The sequence below is a fragment of the Pleurodeles waltl genome, chromosome 1_2, assembly GCF_031143425.1.
Source record: "Pleurodeles waltl isolate 20211129_DDA chromosome 1_2, aPleWal1.hap1.20221129, whole genome shotgun sequence".
Taxonomy (NCBI): domain Eukaryota; kingdom Metazoa; phylum Chordata; class Amphibia; order Caudata; family Salamandridae; genus Pleurodeles; species Pleurodeles waltl.
The window spans coordinates 52,268,051-52,288,574 of NC_090437.1; the positions used below are offsets into that span (position 1 = coordinate 52,268,051).

General features: G+C 45.3%; 1 protein-coding gene across 1 annotated transcript in view; it reads right to left on the reverse strand.

The window, feature by feature from the left end:
• Positions 1 to 20,524, reverse strand: part of CDS1 (CDP-diacylglycerol synthase 1) — a 661,805-nt gene that overhangs the window by 483,242 nt on the left and 158,039 nt on the right. The window contains exon 2 of the mRNA XM_069236283.1: positions 257 to 390. Within this exon, the coding sequence (XP_069092384.1) occupies positions 257 to 390 (134 nt within the window). The remainder of the gene's footprint in view (positions 1 to 256; positions 391 to 20,524) is intronic.

The window sequence follows — 20,524 nt, forward strand, 5'->3', positions numbered from 1 at the left end:
CAACATAAGGCTAAGAGGCACTATGTAAATGCTCCAATAAAATACAATCTTCATTTCAACAGGTTCCTGTAGTTGGCCATCTCAGAAAAGGTCAAAAACAGATTGTAAATAAATTATTTTAGATTGGCCAGGTTAGGACAAAGGAGGCATTTCACCTGTTACATGTTTTACCAATTAAAGAAGCATTTCAGTATCCAAGGCAGTCTGTCAAACCATTAATTCAGAAAACAATTTTCGAATTTTCATGTCACATTACCTAGAGGACAAGCCAGAGAAAGCTTTATTGAGGACCTGTGGAGTGCTGCCTGCTGATCGGGGTGTGTCTGGACCATCTGAATCACACTTGCCATCTGCATCTCCCTCTGTGGTTTTATCATCTTCGCCCGCTTCCTGAAGAAAAAAAAATGGCCATGTAAATTGAGGTGTAGAAACAAGAATATGCCCTGTTGAGGTCAGAACATGTTTTGAATAAATAGTTCTTCTAGGTTTCCTTGTTCAATTTTTATGACAAGCGTTGTAACCGGTAGAAAGTTGTGAAATACTCCCTAGAATGCGATCTAATGAACGCAATTGTTGTCACAGTCTACCCACAAATGACTCAAAAAAATAAAAGACCAGCTCAAATCACAGCAGCCTTAAGGTGGATACTGGACTAGTTAACTTACTATGCCAAAGACAAGTCTGAAAAGACAAAGTCTACTCAATCTCAATGAACCTGATACAAATGGCATGGTGCATCCATTTTGTTTAACCAATGACCAAGAGTTACAGTAATTCACAGTAACAAGTGGAAGACTGTACAAGAAGTTGAAACATCATAAACGTTCTACTTTGCAGCAGAGTAATGGCTTATGACATCTAGAACCCTACATCTGCATTCTGTCTACTGCTTTAGTAAAACATGCATATCTACGTGACAACATCTAACACCTAAAAAACAACAAAATAAAAGGTTTTGTGTTGAGAGCACACCGACATCGAGGATGGGGAGGATTGAAAGATTCACTCATGGTATCTGTTTTCATGCATCATGTCAAATTAGGTTAACTTTTGGATATACATAGTATAGGTTAAAAAATTGGAAGAGCAAACATTTTTACCAGAGCAGTCATACTTTAAGTTTCCTTTCTGCTGCATTCCTATGGGTCATATTAAGCTTTATTTTCTAACAACTACCATTCTTCTGGCAAAAAAAGTATTCTAGTCTTCTAATCTAATTTAATTGTAATGAAAACACAGATGAAGCACCACATTATATAGACAACTTATTTTCAACAGGTGGGAGCACAAAGACACTAGACTTCTGTCAAATGCAAATTAACACAAGTCACTAGTAAGTTACGTTTGTTCAGAAAGTGATATAGATAGATGTATGGATATAGACCTATAAAGCAGTATTATGAAAATCCATATATCATAAAAGAAAAAACAAACAAGTTTAGACAATTAAAAATATGTTAAATTACTGACATAAAACTCCTATAAAAAAATGAGAATATCTTAAAACAGACTTGTTCATTAGGAGGATTCATGATTAAATCAATCAATTCACAATGTGTGTTAACCTTAGAATTAATGATTCATGGATTTAAATATCGTATCCTTGCATCCCTTAAGGCTGAACAGAGATGTAACACATGGAACAGGTTTTGAGTTCAGATTTTGAATACCTACTAGTGGTGGCTTCAGGTAAAGTAACTTTACTTTCTGTCAAAGACTCACAAGGAAGATTCCCCATACAAAGAAGCACAATTAAACGTCTTAACGTATGAGAAATTTGTTAGTAAAGTTAAGGGCAATTAAACTTTTATACATTTTCAAATTAGCAGAATGTTCTACATTCTGAGAAAAACATAACCAGGCAATCAATTTTTCACAAATTTTAGTTTTTCATGACCCAGATATCAGTTGAAAGCTACAAGCCCGCCCCACCCCCACCCTGAAAGGGAAAATTGTTATTTCAGCAATATTTATCTTGGAAAATTGCTTTTCATCAAAATTGGATAACTCCTTCAAATGCCTTTGGAGGCCTAAAGGTGTTAAATCAAATAACAGTACATCCTCAACATACACAAGTGTGTGCATCTGTTTGGATCCCAATTCTGGAGGGACATTTTTCAGATGCAAAACTTCTTGTGAAAAGCCAGACAAGTATAAGAAGAGCAGTAGACGTGGCAAAACAAATCCCTGTTTTAAGCAGCTATGAGTTGCAACAGGTGGAGAAAGACATTTAGTGACCCCGTATTGAACTTTACACCATACAGAGGAATGTAGAGCGGTAATTAATTGCAATAGATTAGAATCCCCGGTGAGGACAACTTGAGCCATGGGGTAGGTCTGTCCACCCTTTCAAACAGTTGACAAATCAAAAGCAGTATAGTTTTCTTTTTTTTACAACTTATTTATATAAAATAGTTTGCAACACTGAAATATTCATAGTAACTGCGAGATTAGATATGAAGGCTCATTTCTACAAAGGTGTAATGCATGCCAGTTAGCCCATGACTCCAAATGCGCCAAGACACTTGTTGCAAAGATCTAGTCTACAGCAAACAAAAGAGCAATTTGTCGATAGTGTATTTGATTTCTTTTTTACACCCATTTTTATGATGCAGCACAGTAATGTTATCTGTATTTAATCACCGGCTCCATCTTCACCACTGACTCCATTTTGGGCTTAGCTTAGCTTAACATATCGTCACATTGGTGGCGCAGGTATTTTTCCATGCACAGCTTGTGCAAAATGTTATCGCTCTTTCTCACCGAGGATGGGCACATAACATGGGGGAGTATCAGTGATAAACATTTTCAGCCTGGTACATTTTATGTTAAGGCAGGGGACAGCTCAATCTTGGAAAAACACGGAGTTGGCCAGCCTCCAGCATGTTCCTTTTCAACACTGACCTGGTGGAGCCAGCTTCGAACAACTTCCTGTATGTGAGGGGGAGTTTCTAGACTTCTCCTCTCCAGTTTGTTTAGGGGTCATAAGGAGAGGCGTTGCTCAAAATACCGTTGTGGGTAATTCCCTCTTTCCGGTCGTCTGGGTTCCATCACTTGAAGCTGGTAGACAAAGATGATGTTGTGGTCAAGCCCATGGTGATGCATTTTTAATGCTTATTTTTAGCTTTGCGTTGTGCATGCATGAATACGTAGTGTATATATATATATATATATATATATATATATATATATATATATATATATATATATAAAAAAAAAAAATAACCATTGTTGAGTTCTGTCTCATTATTATTTCACTGCTGTGATTATTTTCAGAATTGCACTTGTGTTACTTCCTTTAAAATAAAAGCCCACGTTATTTTCTGTGCATGAAACTTGAGTAGTACCTTAAGTTAATTACTAAGAGTTCTTGGCATTCCTTTCCCTTTGTCTCCTCTTAGTCTGAGGTAGAGCAGAACAAGCACAATAACTTTTTCCCCCAATATTTCGGGACAAAACCAGGCTCAAAGCATTATGTAAATAAGGATTTCAGAGTTTTAGTCAACACTAGCTGCACTTCTATTTCATAAAGAAAACGTAGAAACAGTGAGAACTACTACTTTTTGGGCTCCATACACCACAATGCACCAAGAAAACTTGTGCGAACTGAAAAGATTTAATTTGCTAACAACTTTGATATTGACAGTAGTTTGTTATATCCATAAGAACATATTCATAACCACAAATTGTTTACAGCAAAAACTTTAGGAGAATAGAGCCACACTTAAGATCCAAAATGGAAAATTAGAAATAAAGATTATATTTTACGAACTGTAAACTGTTGGAGAAGAGCATGGTCATATAATATGAACCTCAGCTCTTCAAGCAGGTCTTTGGAATAAATTCACATTTGACTTTCTGGAATGCTCTTGCGGAGTCATCTTTTCTAGTTGGTTGATATTTTTTTGCTTGATTTTCATTTATTCTTTCCTTGTTGCTACCCAAGCTTTCTCTCACTCTTTCCCCTCCTTTTATTTATTGCCCAGTAACATGCCTCCATCCACATCATCCCCATCATCCCTTCTTCCTGAATAAATGTTTCCGTACCACAAATAACACCTCTAGTATCACAGGTATATTATTATAAATATAGATACCTTTCATCATTGCTTATTTAAGACTACTTATACAAGGACAAAAGTTAAAGAAAAAGTTACTTACCTTTGGTAACACATTATCTGGTAGAGGCTATCTAGCTGCAGATTCCACCTCTGAATTCCGTGGCGTCGGCTTCGAATCAGGAATCTTTTTGCTGAGCAATACCCTGCACGTGCCATCTGGTGGTGTCGTCCGGTTCCACATGTGCCGTCTGGCTCCGCGTGGCATCGTCAGCATCGTTGGAGCAGTCAATGACATGATGGTCGTCTATATAGACGCCACCTCGGCGCGCGCACCTCGGTTCTTTTATCCATAAAACTTCCATGCCAGAGGCGCAGAGTCATGGATAGAACCAACATTTGTCTGTGCAAAACTAGGGCCCTGAAAAGGCATAAACCCTAACTATATTAGTCATATCCGCACTGATGAGTGTAAGGAATCTGCTCTACCAGATAATGCGTTACCGAAGGTAATTAACTTGTTCATCTGATAGAAACTTCTAGCTGCAGATTCCATACCTTTGAACAGATACCCAAGCCATAACCTCCTGGCGGTGGGCTGCGGATACCACTCCTTACACTAGAGAGTCCTGCAGGCCTGAACAGGCAAAGTACCCGTCCCTTTTTACCTGACTGTCCAGGCAGTAATCTTTCACAAACGTGAGCAAGGACGTCCACCTTACCACCTAACAGATCTCCAGGTATGGTACGTCTCGAGCTAGTGCAGTGGTAGCAGCTTTGCCCCTGGTAAAATGAGCCCGCAAGCCCTCAAGAGGCTGCTTCCTGGCCAATGTGTAGTATTTTTTAATGCAGAGAACAACCCAGCGCGAAGTGGTGCGCTTCTGCACTGCCTGACCCTTCTTTGCTCCCACGTACACCCACAAAGATTTGGTCATCTACCCGAAACCCTCTTGTGAGGTCAAGGTAGAACGACAATACTCTTTTTGAGTCCAGTCGATGGAGTCGCTCCTCTTCCTTAGAGGGATGTGGTGGAGCAAAGAAGGTGGGCAGGGTGATATTCTGACCCAGATGGAATGGGGCCACCACCTTGGGGAGGAAAGAGGCACGAGTTCTGAGAACCACTTCATCTGGATGGATAGTGAGATACGGTGGCCTTGATGACAGGGCTTGCATCTCATTCACTCTCCTCGCAGATGTTATTGCCACTACGAAGGCTGTCTTGATAGTGAGCAGCTGGAGGGGGACAGTTGTGTAAAGGCTCGAAGGGAACACACACGAGAAATGTGAAGCCAAGATTTAAGTCCCATTGTGGCATAATAAAGGGCGTAGGGGAAAACATATGTACAAGCCGTATGAGGAATCTATTTACAATAGGAGATTTAAACAAGGAAGGCTGGTCAGGCAGCTGAAGAAATGCTGATAAGGCAGAAAGATAGCCCTTTAGAGTCCCTAAGAAAGAACCCTGCTGGGCTAGAGACAGAATGAAAAGAAGAATGTCAGTAAGGGAAGCAAAAAGAGGGTCAATAGATCTTTCTGTACAATAAGATACAAAGCGTTTCCAACGGCAGGCTTATACCGTTTTAGTGGAGGGCTGCCAAAACAACTTTACAGACATCGTGAGGAAGGTCGAAAGCCATCAACTGCCTCCGCTCAATCTCCACGCATGAAGGCAGAGTTGACAGGTTCAGGTGGAGAACCCTCTTCTGCTGGTGCGACAGAAGATCCTCTCGAAGAGGCAGATTGATTGGAGGATTGATGCTCATTTTGAGTAACTCGGGATAACAGACTCTCCGTGCCCAATCCAGAGCCACTACGATAACTGGGCCCGGACTTGCTTGATTTTCTTGAAAACTCTGGGCAGAAGTGGTTTGGGCGAAAATGCGTATAGGAGGCCTGAAATAGACTTGTGACAAAAAGCGTCGCCGAGCGATTGCCGCCTTGGAAATTCCAACGTGCAATCCTGCTGACGGAGCGCATTCTCTGTGGAGGCGAACAGATCTAACCAAGGCTTTCCCCACTGCTGAAAGAGTCCTTGCGCCACCTCCGGATGGAGATACCATTTCATGATCCGCAGGCATCAACGGCTGAGTTAGTCCGCCCTGGCTTTCAGAGAACCTGCCAGGTGTTGAACCACCAGGGTTATGCCCTGCCTCTCCAGCCAAGTCTCGAGATGCAGAGCCTCTTGAAAAGGGTCCACAACCCCACACCACCATGCTTATTGCAGTACTACATTGTGGTGGTGCTGTCCGTGAACACCTGCACTAGCTTTGCTTTCACAACAGTAACAAATGCTTTCAATGCTAGCCAGATGGCCCGGAACGCCAATAAGTTGATAGGGAGCCTGGACCCCGCCGGAGACCAGAGGCCCCTGATCTCTGCATCTCCCAAATGGCCGCCCCATCCCAGAGGTGGCACATCTGTTACTACTGTGAGATCTTTTGCAGTTCCCTATGAGATCTGAACCGTGTCAGTAAGAATTCCCTGATGCTGTGCCCATGGGAACTTCAGGTCCCATTGCAGAGCCCTCAAATGCCATCTGGCATGTTTGACTAACAGAATGCAGGAAGCTATGAGTCCCAACAGCCTCAGAGTCTGTCTCACAGATATCCAGGATAGAGGCTGAAACATCGGTATCATAACCTGAATATCCTGGACTTGCTTCTTGGGAGGATAGGTCTGTGTCCAGAACAGCTCCAAGGCAGCTTCAGAGAGGGAGTCAGGTGTCACTTCAGCACGTTTATAGTGAACCCCAGCAAATGCACGAGGTCCGCCATACTCTGAAGGTGGGTGACGAGAGCCTGGGGCGTAGGAGCCTTCAACAGCCAGTCGTGAAAGTAGGTAGGGGAAGACAGATCCTTAACCTGCGCAGATGAGCTGCCACCACCGCTATCACTTTGGTGAACAACCGAGGGGCACTGGTGAGACCGATGGGGAGCACGGTAAACTGAAAGTTCTTGTGGCCCACCTTGAACCGCAAGTAACGCCTGTAGGCGGGCAGGATGGGGATGTGAAAATACACATCCTGCAAGCCCAACGCTACCATCCAGTCTCCTTGGTCTAAGGCAGACAAAAGCTGAGCAAGAGTGAGCATCTTCAATTTCTCCTTTTTGAGGAAGAGATTGACATCCCTGTAATCCAAAACAGGGTGAAGACCCTTGTTCTTTTTGGGAATCAGAAAGTAGCGGTAATAACAACCACTGCCTACTTCGGATATCAGGACCCTTCCTATGGCTCCCTTGGCCAAGAGCCGTAACTTCCTTGCAGACTAATATCAAATAATCCTCCATCAGCTGTTCTTTTACCGGAGGGATAGAGGTACGGAAAGGCTGGAATGGGAGGGAATAGCCCTTCTGTATGATTTGCAAGACCCATTTGTCCGTTGTTATGGATTACCAGTGAGGGGGATGAAATTAAATCCTCCCTCCAACTGGACAGACATGGTCTTGCAGAACCATACAAGGAGGACGTGGGTGTTGCGGAAGAGGGGGGCTGAGTGGTGGCCGCCTCTGGCTAGACCCTCTGGTTCTGAAGGTACCATGACTACATCCTCGCACTGGATTTTGTGATGCCGAAGGACAGGGTCTAACATGTTAGCGTGGTACTGCCCTCCTCCCTAAGCCTTGAAAGGGGCAATAGACAGACTGCCAGCGAACAGGCACTGAAAGACCCAAGGATGTGGCCGTAGCTCGAGAATCCTTGCGCAGATTCTGCCTTTTTACCAAAAAGGCGTGTGCCATCAAAAGGCATGTCCATCAAGTTCGACTGGACATACCCGAAAAGCTAGTGGTACGCAGCCAGGCGTGGTGTCGGAGGGCCACTGTTGAAGAAATCACCCTGCCCAGCGAGTCAGTCGTGTCCAAGCCACACCTGATGGTAAACTTGGCTACATCTCTCCCATCCTTGATAGCCTGGGTGAGAGTGTCCCGTATGCCCTCCGGGACCTGGGGCGGCTCTTGTGCCACCATATCCCATAAAGTATGGGAAACACAGCCCAATAGGCAAGAAGTGTTTACCGACCTCAATTCTAGGCTGGAGGAAGAAAACATCTTCTTCCCAAGTTGGTCCAGCTTGAATTCCCTATCTGGGGGAACAAAAGAGGAGGCACCACGGAAAGTGGAGGCTTGGACCACCAAGCTCTACAGGGTGAAGAAACTAGGGTCGCTTGGAGGAGGTCGATGGCGGTGCTCGATTGCACTATCCACAGGAGACCCTGTGCTGGGTTTGGACCACGTTCCCAGAAGGACATCTGTGAGGGCTTCATGGAAGTGTAACATCGGCTCTGATGTAGCAACCCCTGGCTGAAGCACCTCCATCAGGAGATTAGTCCTGACTGGCATCGTAGGCAGGTCTAGGTCCAAGACCTCATCTGCCCTATGCACCACCCTGGCATAAAATGCCCCCCTCCTCAGTAGCCACAGCCGAGGGGAGAGCATGCCAGCATCTGGTGAAGTATCCAGTCCACTGGCTTCCCCTAGATCCTCACACCAGTCCTGTTCATGCTCCAATCCGTATTCTAAAGGGTCCTAAGACCCCTCTCACTTCTCAACTGTGCCTGGCTGATCAAAATAAGCCTCGGGCACTGATCTGGGTCTAATCGGCACCGAAGTCGGGATCAGCGGCATATGTCGTCGTTCTGGATCATCAAGAATGAGGATGGGGCTACCACCACCAGTGGTGGAGGGAGCGTCGACGTCAGGCACGGTGCCGGAGGAGGCAGACTGTAAGAACCAGGCGCCAGTCCGGATCCACTGTTGGATCTTGTGGTCCCAAACGGTGCAGAGGCCAAAGCAGCGGCATTCAATCCGGGGCCCAAAGACCCACTCAAGGGGGCAGCCCGCTCACAAACAACGTGCATAGCCTCGGAAAATGCCTGTAATTGAGCGGGGGTCTCTCCAGCTCCTGGAAAGGGGGGAAGCAGCCCTGGCAACAACTCCGCAGAACTGTGCTCGGAACGTCGATGTTCCAGAGATGCCTTGTCGGGCGTGGCAAAGTCAAAGTCCACTTGGACTTCTCCTTTTTGTGCCTCTTCCCAGAGTGCCCCGAGGACCTTGAATGGGGCAAAGAGAACTTGGGGCTCCTGGAACGGTTCCGCAACCTCCTCCTTGAACGGGACCATGACCTCCGAGGAGTCGCATCGACCGAAGTCGACTGCCAGGCCGAGGGAGCGCTCCCTCAAAGCTTTCGGGGCACCAGAGAAATACTTCGTGGGGTCAGTCACTGCCATTGCGCGATGGCATTGCGCGATGGCAGGCACCACACGGCCTGAACCCCCGTCTTCCTAGAGGACCTACCCTCACACAGACGACAAAAATCCTTGACAAAATGTCAAAAAAAGGCTTGCCAAAAAAGGAAAAGGGTAGCTCAATCCCGAATCTGCGCTTAATCAGTGCTGAAGGAAAAGAACTGGCGTACGTGCGCCGATGTGGCGTCTATATAGACAACCGTGACATCATAGATGGCTCCAACAACACTGGCGAAGCCATGCATAACCAAACAACACCCGACGGTGCACGCAGGGTATTGCTCAACAAAAAAGATTCCCGATTCGAAGCTGGCGCCAGGGAATTCAAAGGTAAGGAATCTGCAGCTAGAAGTCTCTATCAGATCTACAAATATAGATTTACCAATATCACATTTAATAAAGATGTTTTGTTACGGTGTAATTTTTTTAAACTTGCAATTTGCTTTCAATGCAACATATTGGGAATTATGCGATATTGACCCTGACCCTACAATTAAACCATTTCCATTTCACTGAAATAGCATTATAGTAAACTGGCATAAATAATATGTTGAAAACAGATACTTTTATACTTTTATCATTTGTCGAGTACAGTTATAACAATTTTCAGTGGAAGCATTCTATACTACACACATCAAGCAAGCAAAGAACAGTGCTGTCCAGCTAGATGCGTCAAAATATACATCTGCCAAAAAAAAAAAAAAAAAGGAGTTTTTTTATTTCGACTTTTTCCATAGAGGATCCTAACATCATTTTCTTCAAGTTACAAACAGCAATTATATCGTTCTTAGACATCTGAAAGGCGGCCATGCAATTAGAGACCATATGTGTGAAAAGTCCGATAACTAAGGACTACTCTATAGCACTAGAAGCCGCAGTTAAAGAATGTGCATTAACTCATTCATGTGCACACTCAAGCGCATTCACATACAAACAAGCGTGGGTGCATAATTGCAGTATGTCACAGCGTGAACACATATACACGTGTACGCATGCACCCAGAAGTGTGTGCACTGAGAGGCATACACAGTGGGTGTGGCTAACTTGGCAACAAGACAAAGGGCATATGCAAGTTGCAATCAGAAGTCTACTACCCCTTCTGCATCGTTCTGACATCTTCCCTCCTGTCTTAACATCTGAGCATTAAATGCAGCAGCTAAGTGGTAGAGCTCTGTGAAGTACCACGCATGAAGGGTTAGACTAACGCATTTTAGTCATGCATTTACAGTGCCGTCCTGACACCACCGCACAACGGTTATGCCTGACTGAGGAGCTGCATTGTGTGTATTCATGTGTGTGTGTGTGTGTGTATGTATATATATATATATATATATATATATATATATATATATATATATATATGTGTGTGTGTGTGTGTGTATGTTGTTTCTGTGCTTGGCATGTTCGTGGGTCATTGCATGGCTCCTGGTTTTTGGGTTGTTATATTATCTTATCACACTTATCTACTCATCACTCTTATGTCTCTATCAAACTATCCTCCATTCTCACTCTGACTCATCCCAAATCCCTTCTACCACTTTCATCTCCTAAATATCTCTGCCTAAGCTCTTCCCTCCACCTCCATATCTAACTCACCAAACCTCACTCTACCTCTGTGACCTCCCACACAACCCTACTAAATTCTCCTGCATTCATCTCACCCTGCTACTATGCTCTCCCTAATCCTTCCACATACTCTTCCCCTCCGCCCCCCTTTACTCATCCCAAGCTTTTGGGTTGAGTAAATGAAGGATATACTCCCAATTAACACTTCTGGATTTCTTTCCTTCTCCTCCACCCCTCCATTACTCCAGTCTAACAAACTCTCGTATCCGCGGCTCACAAATTAACTCATAATACTACTAAAACTGTATACTACTAAAACTGTACTCATTATTTAACGATACTAATCCATCACTAACTCTTGTTGGGTTCCGGAGTAGCGTGCTACTCATCAAAAAGCGCTTCGACGCCTCGTCAGGGGTAGTAAGCGCTATATAATGAAAATGTCACTTACCCAGTGTACATCTGTTCGTGGCATCAGTCGCAGTAGATTCGCATGTTCTGCAATAGCTCGCCATCTGGTGTTGGGCCGGAGTGTTACAAGTTGTTTTTCTTCGAAGAAGTCTTTCGAGTCACGGGACCGAGTGACTCCTCCTTTTGTCTCCATTGCGCATGGGCGTCGACTCCATCTTCGATTGTTTTTCCCCGCAGAGGGTGAGGTAGGAGTTGAATTGTAGTAATAGTGCCCATGCAATGGAGTGACTAAGTATGCACCTATTTAAGGTTGAGATGATACATATATAAATAATTGAAGGTAACTTCCAAACTGCTACAGGCTCCCGGGGAGGCGGGTGGGCACATGCGAATCTACTGCGACTGATGCCACGAACAGATGTACACTGGGTAAGTGACATTTTCAGTTCGATGGCATCTGTCGCTGTAGATACGCATGTTCTGCATAGACTAGTAAGCAGTTATTTCCCCAAAAGCGGTGGATCAGCCTGTAGGAGTGGAAGTAGTCTGAAATAATGTTCTTAATACGGCTTGACCTACTGTGGCTTGTTGTGCGGATAACACGTCTACACAGTAGTGCTTGGTGAATGTGTGAGGCGTAGACCATGTGGCTGCCTTACATATTTCTTGCATTGGGATGTTTCCTAGAAAGGCCATGGTAGCACCTTTCTTTCTGGTTGAGTGTGCCCTTGGTGTAATGGGCAGCTGTCGTTTAGCTTTAAGGTAGCAGATTTGGATGCATTTAACTATCCATCTGGCTATACCTGGTTTTGAAATTGGGTTTCCTGCGTGAGGTTTTTGAAATGCAATAAAGAGTTGTTTATTCTTTCTGATGTTTTTTGTTCTGTCAATGTAATACATCAATGCTCTTTTGACATTTAATGTATGTAGTGCCCTTTCAGCTACGGTATCTGGCTGTGGAAAGAACACTGGAAGTTCCACTGTTTGATTTAGATGGAACGGTGAAATAACCTTTGGCAAAAATTTAGGATTGGTCCTTAGGACGACTTTATTTTTGTGTAGTTGTATAAAAGGTTCCTGTATAGTAAACGCCTGAATCTCGCTTACTCTTCTCAGGGAAGTAATGGCGATGAGAAATGCCACCTTCCAGGTTAGGAACTGTATGTCGCAGGAGTGCATGGGTTCAAAAGGTGGACCCATAAGTCTAGTTAGGACAACATTTAGGTTCCATGAAGGAACAGGTGGTGTTCTTGGTGGTATAATTCTCCTAAGGCCCTCCATGAATGCTTTAATGACTGGTATTTTATATAGGGAAGTTGAATAGGTAGTCTGCAGGTATGCAGATATTGCTGCAAGGTGAATCTTAATGGAAGAGAAAGCTAGGTTAGATTTTTGTAAGTGAAGCAAGTAACCCACTACATGTTCTGGAGTTGTGTGTAATGGTTGTATTTGATTAATATGGCAGTAGCAAACAAACCTCTTCCATTTACTTGCATAGCAGTGCCTGGTGGATGGCCTTCTTGCTTGTTTTATGACTTCCATACATTCTTGGGTAAGTTGTAAGTGCCCGAATTCTAGGATTTCAGGAGCCAGATTGCTAGATTCAGCGATGCTGGATCTGGGTGTCTGATCTTTTGGTTGTGCTGTGTCAACAGATCTGGCCTGTTGGGCAATTTGATGCAGGGTACCACTGATAGGTCTAGCAGCGTTGTGTACCAGGGTTGCCTTGCCCAAGTTGGTGCTATCAATATGAGTTTGAGTTTGCTTTGACTGAGTTTGTTTACCAGGTAAGGAAGGAGAGGGAGAGGGAGAGGAGGAAAAGCGTAAGCAAATATCCCTGACCAGTTCATCCATAGGGCATTGCCTTGGGATTGTTTGTGTGGGTACCTGGATGCGAAGTTTTGGCATTTTGCGTTCTCCCTTGTCGCAAACAAGTCTATCTGAGGTGTTCCCCAGAGTTTGAAATAAGTGTTCAGAATTTGGGGGTGAATTTCCCATTCGTGGACCTGTTGGTGATCTCGAGAGAGATTGTCTGCGAGTTGATTTTGTATCCCTGGTATAAACTGTGCAATTAGGCGAATTTGGTTGTGAATTGCCCAATGCCAAATTTTTTGTGCTAGCAGGCTTAACTGCGTGGAGTGCGTCCCTCCCTGCTTGTTTAGATAATACATTGTTGTCATGTTGTCTGTTTTGACGAGAATGTATTTGTGAACTATTATTGGTTGGAAAGCTTTTAGTGCTTGAAAAACTGCTAGAAGTTCTAGGTGATTGATATGCAGTTTTGTTTGATGTACGTTCCATTGTCCTTGTATGCTGTGTTGATCGAGGTGTGCTCCCCACCCTGTCATGGAAGCATCTGTTGTTATTACGTATTGTGGCACTGGGTCTTGGAAAGGCCGCCCCTTGTTTAAATTTATGTTGTTCCACCACAGAAGCGAGAGGTAAGTTTGGCGGTCTATTAACACCAGATCTAGAAGGTGACCCTGTGCTTGAGACCACTGTGATGCTAGGCATTGTTGTAAGGGCCTCATGTGCAGTCTTGCGTTTGGGACAATGGCTATGCATGATGACATCATGCCTAGGAGTTGTAATACCATCTTTGCCTGTATTTTTTGTGTTGGATACATGCGTTGTATGATGGTGTTGAAATTTTGAATTCTTTGTGGACTTGGAGTGGCTACTCCCTTTGATGTGTCTATTATGGCTCCCAGGTATTGTTGTACCTTGCGTGGCAGAATTTTGGATTTTGTGAAATTGACGGTGAACCCGAGTTTGAAGAGGGTTTGTATGATCTGATTTGTGTGATTTGAGCACTGTATGAACGAATGGGCCTTGATTAGCCAGTCGTCCAAATATGGGAACACATGTATTTGCTGCCTTCTTATGTGTGCAGCGACTACCGCTAGACATTTGGTAAAGACTCTTGGTGCGGTTGTTAATCCGAAAGGCAGTACCTTGAATTGGTAATGTATTCCTTTGAATACAAACCTTAGGTATTTCCTGTGCGATGGGTGTATTGGTATATGGAAATAAGCATCCTTGAGGTCTAAAGTTGCCATGTAGTCGTGTAGTTTTAGCAATGGCAATACTTCTTGTAGTGTGACCATGTGGAAGTGGTCTGATTTGATGAAAGTGTTCACTACTCTGAGGTCTAGGATTGGTCTCAGCGTTTTGTCCTTCTTTGGTATCAGAAAGTACAGTGAGTAAACTCCTGTGTTTATTTGTGTGTTTGGCACTAATTCGATTGCATTCTTTTGCAATAGTGCCTGCACTTCTATCTCCAGGAGATTGGAATGGTGTGTTGTTAAATTTTGTGCTTTTGGTGGTATGTTTGGAGGGAATTGTAGAAATTCTATGCAATAACCATGTTGGATAATTGCTAGAACCCAAGTGTCTGTAGTGATTTCCTCCCATGCTTTGTAATAATGACCTATTCTTCCCCCCACTGGTGTTGTGTGGAGGGGGTGAGTGACATGTGAGTCATTGTTTAGTAGTAGGGGTTTTGGGGCTTTGAAATCTCCCTCTATTTCTAGGGAATTGCCCTCCTCTATATTGTCCCCGAAAACCTCCTCTATACTGTCCCTGGTAAGTGGACGGTGTTGCTTGTGAGGTGCTGGCTTGTGTGCTTTGACCCCGAAACCCCCCTCGAAAGGGCGTTTTACGGAATGTGCTGTAATTCCCTCTGCTCTGCGGGGAGTAGAGTGCGCCCATGGCTTTGGCAGTGTCCGTATCTTTTTTGAGTTTCTCAATCGCTGTGTCCACTTCTGGACCGAACAGTTCTTTTTCATTAAAAGGCATATTGAGAACTGCTTGTTGAATCTCTGGTTTAAATCCAGACGTTCGGAGCCATGCATGCCGTCTGATAGTTACAGATGTATTAATTGTCCGTGCAGCTGTATCTGCAGCGTCCATGGAGGAACGTATCTGGTTGTTGGAGATGGTCTGTCCCTCCTCAACCACTTGTTTCGCCCTATTTTGGAAGTCCTTGGGCAGATGTTCAATGAGATGTTGCATCTCGTCCCAGTGGGCTCTGTCATAGCGCGCAAGTAGTGCCTGGGAGTTCGCGATGCGCCACTGGTTTGCAGCTTGTGCTGCGACTCTTTTACCAGCTGCATCGAACTTGCGGCTTTCTTTATCTGGGGGTGGTGCATCTCCAGATGTGTGAGAGTTGGCCCTTTTCCTAGCTGCTCCTACAACAACAGAGTCTGGTGGCAGCTGTGTAGTGATGAAAGCCGGGTCCGTAGGAGGCGGCTTATACTTCTTTTCCACCCTTGGTGTGATTGCCCTACTTTTGACCGGCTCCTTAAATATGTCTTTTGCGTGCCGGAGCATACCAGGGAGCATAGGCAGGCTTTGGTAGGAGCTGTGGGTGGAGGAGAGTGTGTTGAACAAGAAATCATCCTCGACCTGTTCTGAGTGGAGGCTTACGTTATGAAATTGTGCTGCTCTAGCCACCACCTGAGAGTACGCGGTGCTGTCTTCTGGTGGAGATGGCTTTGTAGGGTAGGCCTCCGGGCTGTTATCTGACACTGGGGTGTCGTATAGGTCCCATGCGTCCTGATCTTGGTCACCCTGGCTCATGGTGGTGTGAGCTGGGGAGTGAGATGGAGTTTGTGCTGGTGAAACGTTAATCACGGGCGGAGGAGAGGGTGGTGGTGTAATTCTTTTAACCACTTTTGGTTGTGGTGCTTGTTCCGTCTGGAACTCCAACCTTCTCTTTCTCCTAATGGGGGGAAGGGTGCTTATTTTTCCTGTCCCCTGCTGAATGAAGATACGCTTTTGCGTATGGTCCACATCAGTTGCTTGTAGCTCTTCCTCAAACCTATGCTTTTGCATTTGGGAGGTTAGCGAGTGCTCTTCTGTATAAGAGCCTGAAGCTGGGTCGCTTGCAGTTTGTTTCGGCGTCGAAACTTTGTCTGCGTGTTTTTTCAGCTCCGAGGTGACTTTTTTCCTTTTCGGGGCCGAAACCTCTCGGCGTCGATCTGTTTCGGTGCCGCTGTCTCGGCGTCGAGCCGTGTCCACACCGGCATCTCGGTGTCGAGGCTTGTCTCCAGCACTTTCTCGGTCCCGAGAAGGCTGCGTGCCGGTGTCTCGACCGGAGTCGGACGATCTCGGCACTGTTTTGGCCTTTTTCGGTGCCGACGGTCGGTCACCGAATTTATGGGTGGAGCCATGGCCTGGTGGCAGTGGCGTCCCCTGGGCCTTGTAAATGTTTCTTTGTGTGGTTTTCGACGTCTTACTCACGGTTTGTGTGTCGTCGAATCCTTCGGAGTCTGAGTCTTGGATCGAGAAGGTACCTTCTTCTTCCTGTTCCTCGAACTCCCGTTGGGCTGTCGGTGCGGACGCCATTTGAAGTCTTCTGGCTCGACGGTCTCGGAGTGTTTTTCGGGACCGGAACGCAGGACAGGCCTCGCAGGTGTCTTCGCTGTGCTCAGGTGACAGGCACAGGTTGCAGACCAAGTGTTGGTCTGTGTAGGGGTATTTATTGTGGCATTTGGGGCAGAAACGAAACGGGGTCCGTTCCATCGGCGTTGTTCAGCACGCGGTCGGGCCGACCAGGCCCCGACGGAGGATCGAAAAACTACCCCGAAGGGCACCGGAGCTCTTCGATCTTCGATGCGGTGTGAAATCTAAGTACGCCGATCCCGAACGCAACAATACCGACGAAAATCTTCCGAAATTAGCTAATTTTCCGTTCCGAAACTCGGAGCGACAGGAACACGTCCGAACCCGATGGCGGAAAAAAAACAATCGAAGATGGAGTCGACGCCCATGCGCAATGGAGACAAAAGGAGGAGTCACTCGGTCCCGTGACTCGAAAGACTTCTTCGAAGAAAAACAACTTGTAACACTCCGGCCCAACACCAGATGGCGAGCTATTGCAGAACATGCGTATCTACAGCGACAGATGCCATCGAACATACGATTACAATACAATACAATTAGCAGCAAGGGCAGTGATAGAGTGCACGCTGTCTGGGCTGCCTGAGACTAAGCCTGCAGAAAAACGCTGGTCTCTCTATGTATTCACAGTCCATTCAATGGACAATATAAATAACTTAATAAAATAAATTGGCACCACCGAAGCAAGGGGGCTGCATCCAATCAAGCGGAGACTCAGCCCAGCCACCTCAGGTATCACGAGGCCCGTATCCGCAGCATGCCATTGCACTAAACAAAAAAACAACCTATCCGGAGTAGGATGAACATGTGAAAAGGGGGGATGCACCTTGCCTATTTATATCTGGCAACTGGCACCACCCCACTGAGTGACCAAGTAAGAATGTTGTGACTGTCCAGCCTACTTTAACCTCAACACTGAGGTGCTGGCAGGCAGCCTTGATTTTTCTTGCCGGGCCACCAGAATGGTGCCTCTGGTCCACGCTCGTCCACCTCCACAGAAAGCAGAACTGCCACTGAGAGGGCCCTGAATTATGCAATGTACAGGCATGCTGCCTCATGTGAACGGACAGCTTTAGGTTGCAAGTGAGTGTGGATAATTAGAGAGAAAGCAGCAAAAGTCCAAAAATATTAAACTCAAAGAAACTATTTTGAATACATCCATTTTTTAAGTTGTATGCTTGACCCAGAGCAAGGTGCACTCGAGTGTTGAGGAGGGGAAAAAGAGACAGGGTTAGGGGTGGAGACGGTCAGGGAGGATTCAGAGACACGATACAGAGATTAGGAGAGAAAGAAGAGGGAGTATGGGTGGAAGGAAAAGAAAGAAAGCAGTTAAACCTTGAGCAAGTATTGAAAGAGAAAATCGAAAAGAAAATGGTGAAAGCTGAAAAAAGCGGAAGCGAAATCAGGTACAAGGGAGAGAGGAAAAATGTGGGGCGGTGGCTGAAAATATGACAGACACAAGAAGGTGTGGAGGAGGCACAAGTGAGTAGTGAATGTGAGCATGGTATGCAGTTCCAGATTTATTAATAGAATGCCTCAAAGCCATCTCTGGGCACTTAAAGACGACACAGGGCAGAGTGTGACCCCTCAGACTCCCAATGAAATAACAGCTGCAGCACCTGGCACCATTCGTAGACCATTAAAGGTAAACGACTTGCTGCTACAGGAAACGGCAAACCTGCAGGGATTTGAAAAATGGGATCCGCTGGGCAGATCCCACTTTGGAGATGTTTGCACTGGGTCCCATATGCAGTACTTTCAAAACTCCCATACAGACTACCAAATTTCACACACCCAGTTCTACAAATACCTGCAACTCCGTCACGCCCTCTATAACTACGTTACACATGTGGACTAACTGCAGGAATGTAGCCCGATCAAGGCCAAACTTCTGCTAGGGGCATTGGGGAAGGGTGGGGTATGCCAAATATATAATAATCTGGTTATTAATACATCAGGGGATTTGATCGCTATTAGTAACATATGAGAAGAGTGGACGGACCCGATGAAGGAGGATGATTGGCACGACGCCCTGATGTCCTCTCGCCTACGACTACTAAAAACACATCTGTATGGATCATACCTCTTGTCAGCTATGATATATTGTGCAGGGCTCATGCCCAACCCTGCATGTCCCAGGTGTGCAGCAACCCCTGCCAACTTCTACCACATGACCTGGGGGTCTGCCCCAGAGGTACTGGACGGCGATAATGATTGAACTTACCAAAGTTTTAGGGCAGGAGGTCCCAGTGCCCATTATCCCCCCGCACCCCAGCTGAAGAGAGTTGGAAACACTTGGGCTGACTGTACCTTCCTGAGCACCACACTGGTAGTGACAAAAAAGGACAGTGCAAGTAACTAGAAATCGCTTACCCCCCCCCCTTCCTTCTCGAAATAGCACCAGGAAGTGGACTGTGTGCAAGACTCAAAAAAACGGTTTACAAAGCCTGGGGGGGCGACTAAACATAAACGGGTGTGGGGGAAATGGTTGGGCCAGATTACTTGAACATCCCTCGCTGTGATTTGCGAAGTCTGTATAACATGGTATTTCTTGACTGATGGAATTAACTGAAGCTCGTGGCACATTTACCTGCGTATTATGTAGTGTTCACCTTGAAATGGTCTGTTCCAATAATGTTGCATTTAAAAACTCAAAAACTTGTTTATAAAAAAAAAAAAAGGTGAAAGCCCCACAAGTGACCCCATCCTGGACTCCCCTAGGTGTCTAGTTTTTTAAAAATGCACGGGTTTGGTAGGTTTCCCTAGGTGCCGGCTCAGCTAGAGGACAAAATCCACAGCAAGGCACTTTGCAAAAAACAGGTCAGTTTCCTCTAGGAAAATGTGATGTGTCCATGTTGTGTTTTGGGGCATTTCCTGTCACGGGCACTAGGCCTACCAACACAAGTGAGGTGCCAATTTTATCGGGAGACTTGGGGGAATGCTGGGTGGAAGGAAATGTGTGGCTCCTCTCAGATTCCAGAACTTTCTGTCACCTAATAGGATTTGTTTTTTTTGGCCAAATTTTGCAATATGCAAAGGATTCTGGGTAACAGTACCTGGTGAGAGCCCCACAAGTCACCTCATTCTGAATCCCCTAGGTGTCCAGTTTTCAAAAATCTATATGTTTGTTAGGTTTCCCTAGGTGACTGCTGAGCTAAAGGCCAAAATCCACAGCTAGGCACTTTCCCAAAAACTCGTCAGATTTCAATGTAAAAATGTGATGTGTCCATGTTCCGATTCCTGCCGTGGGTATTCTGCCTACCCACGCAAGTGGGGTACCATTTTTAAAGGGAGACGTGGGGGAACACAATAGAAGAACAAGTGTTATTTTTTCCCTTCCAAATGTAAGACAGTGTGTAAAAAAGACGACTATTTGAGAAATGCCCTGTAATTCACATGCTAGTATGGGGACCCCGGAATTCAGAGATGTGCAAATCACCACTGCTTCTCTGTGTTGGGAAAAATATATATTCACATGTATGTACCTATAGATATGATACTTTAGTTCCAACTCTCTTTTCCCTTATCTGAATCCCAGTAAGACTTCCCTACTGACCTCTCTGACACCTATGCCAGTTGTACAAACAATCCTCTCCAAGCCACGTTGTTAAGTTTAGCTCGGTCTCACACTTTAAGTTCAGCCAGAAACCCAGCCCCCATTTCTTTAGGGACCACCTGTTGTCTGTTCACGTGCTCATGCTCACACTGCATTCTGTATATTTTTACACTATGGACTTCTAGTTTTGTATGTGCAGCATTTCTTTTGTATGTGCGTGCCCATGTTTGGACTGTCCCCTTTTTGGGTTGTGCAGTGACAGCACTTATTAACATATATAAATGCCTG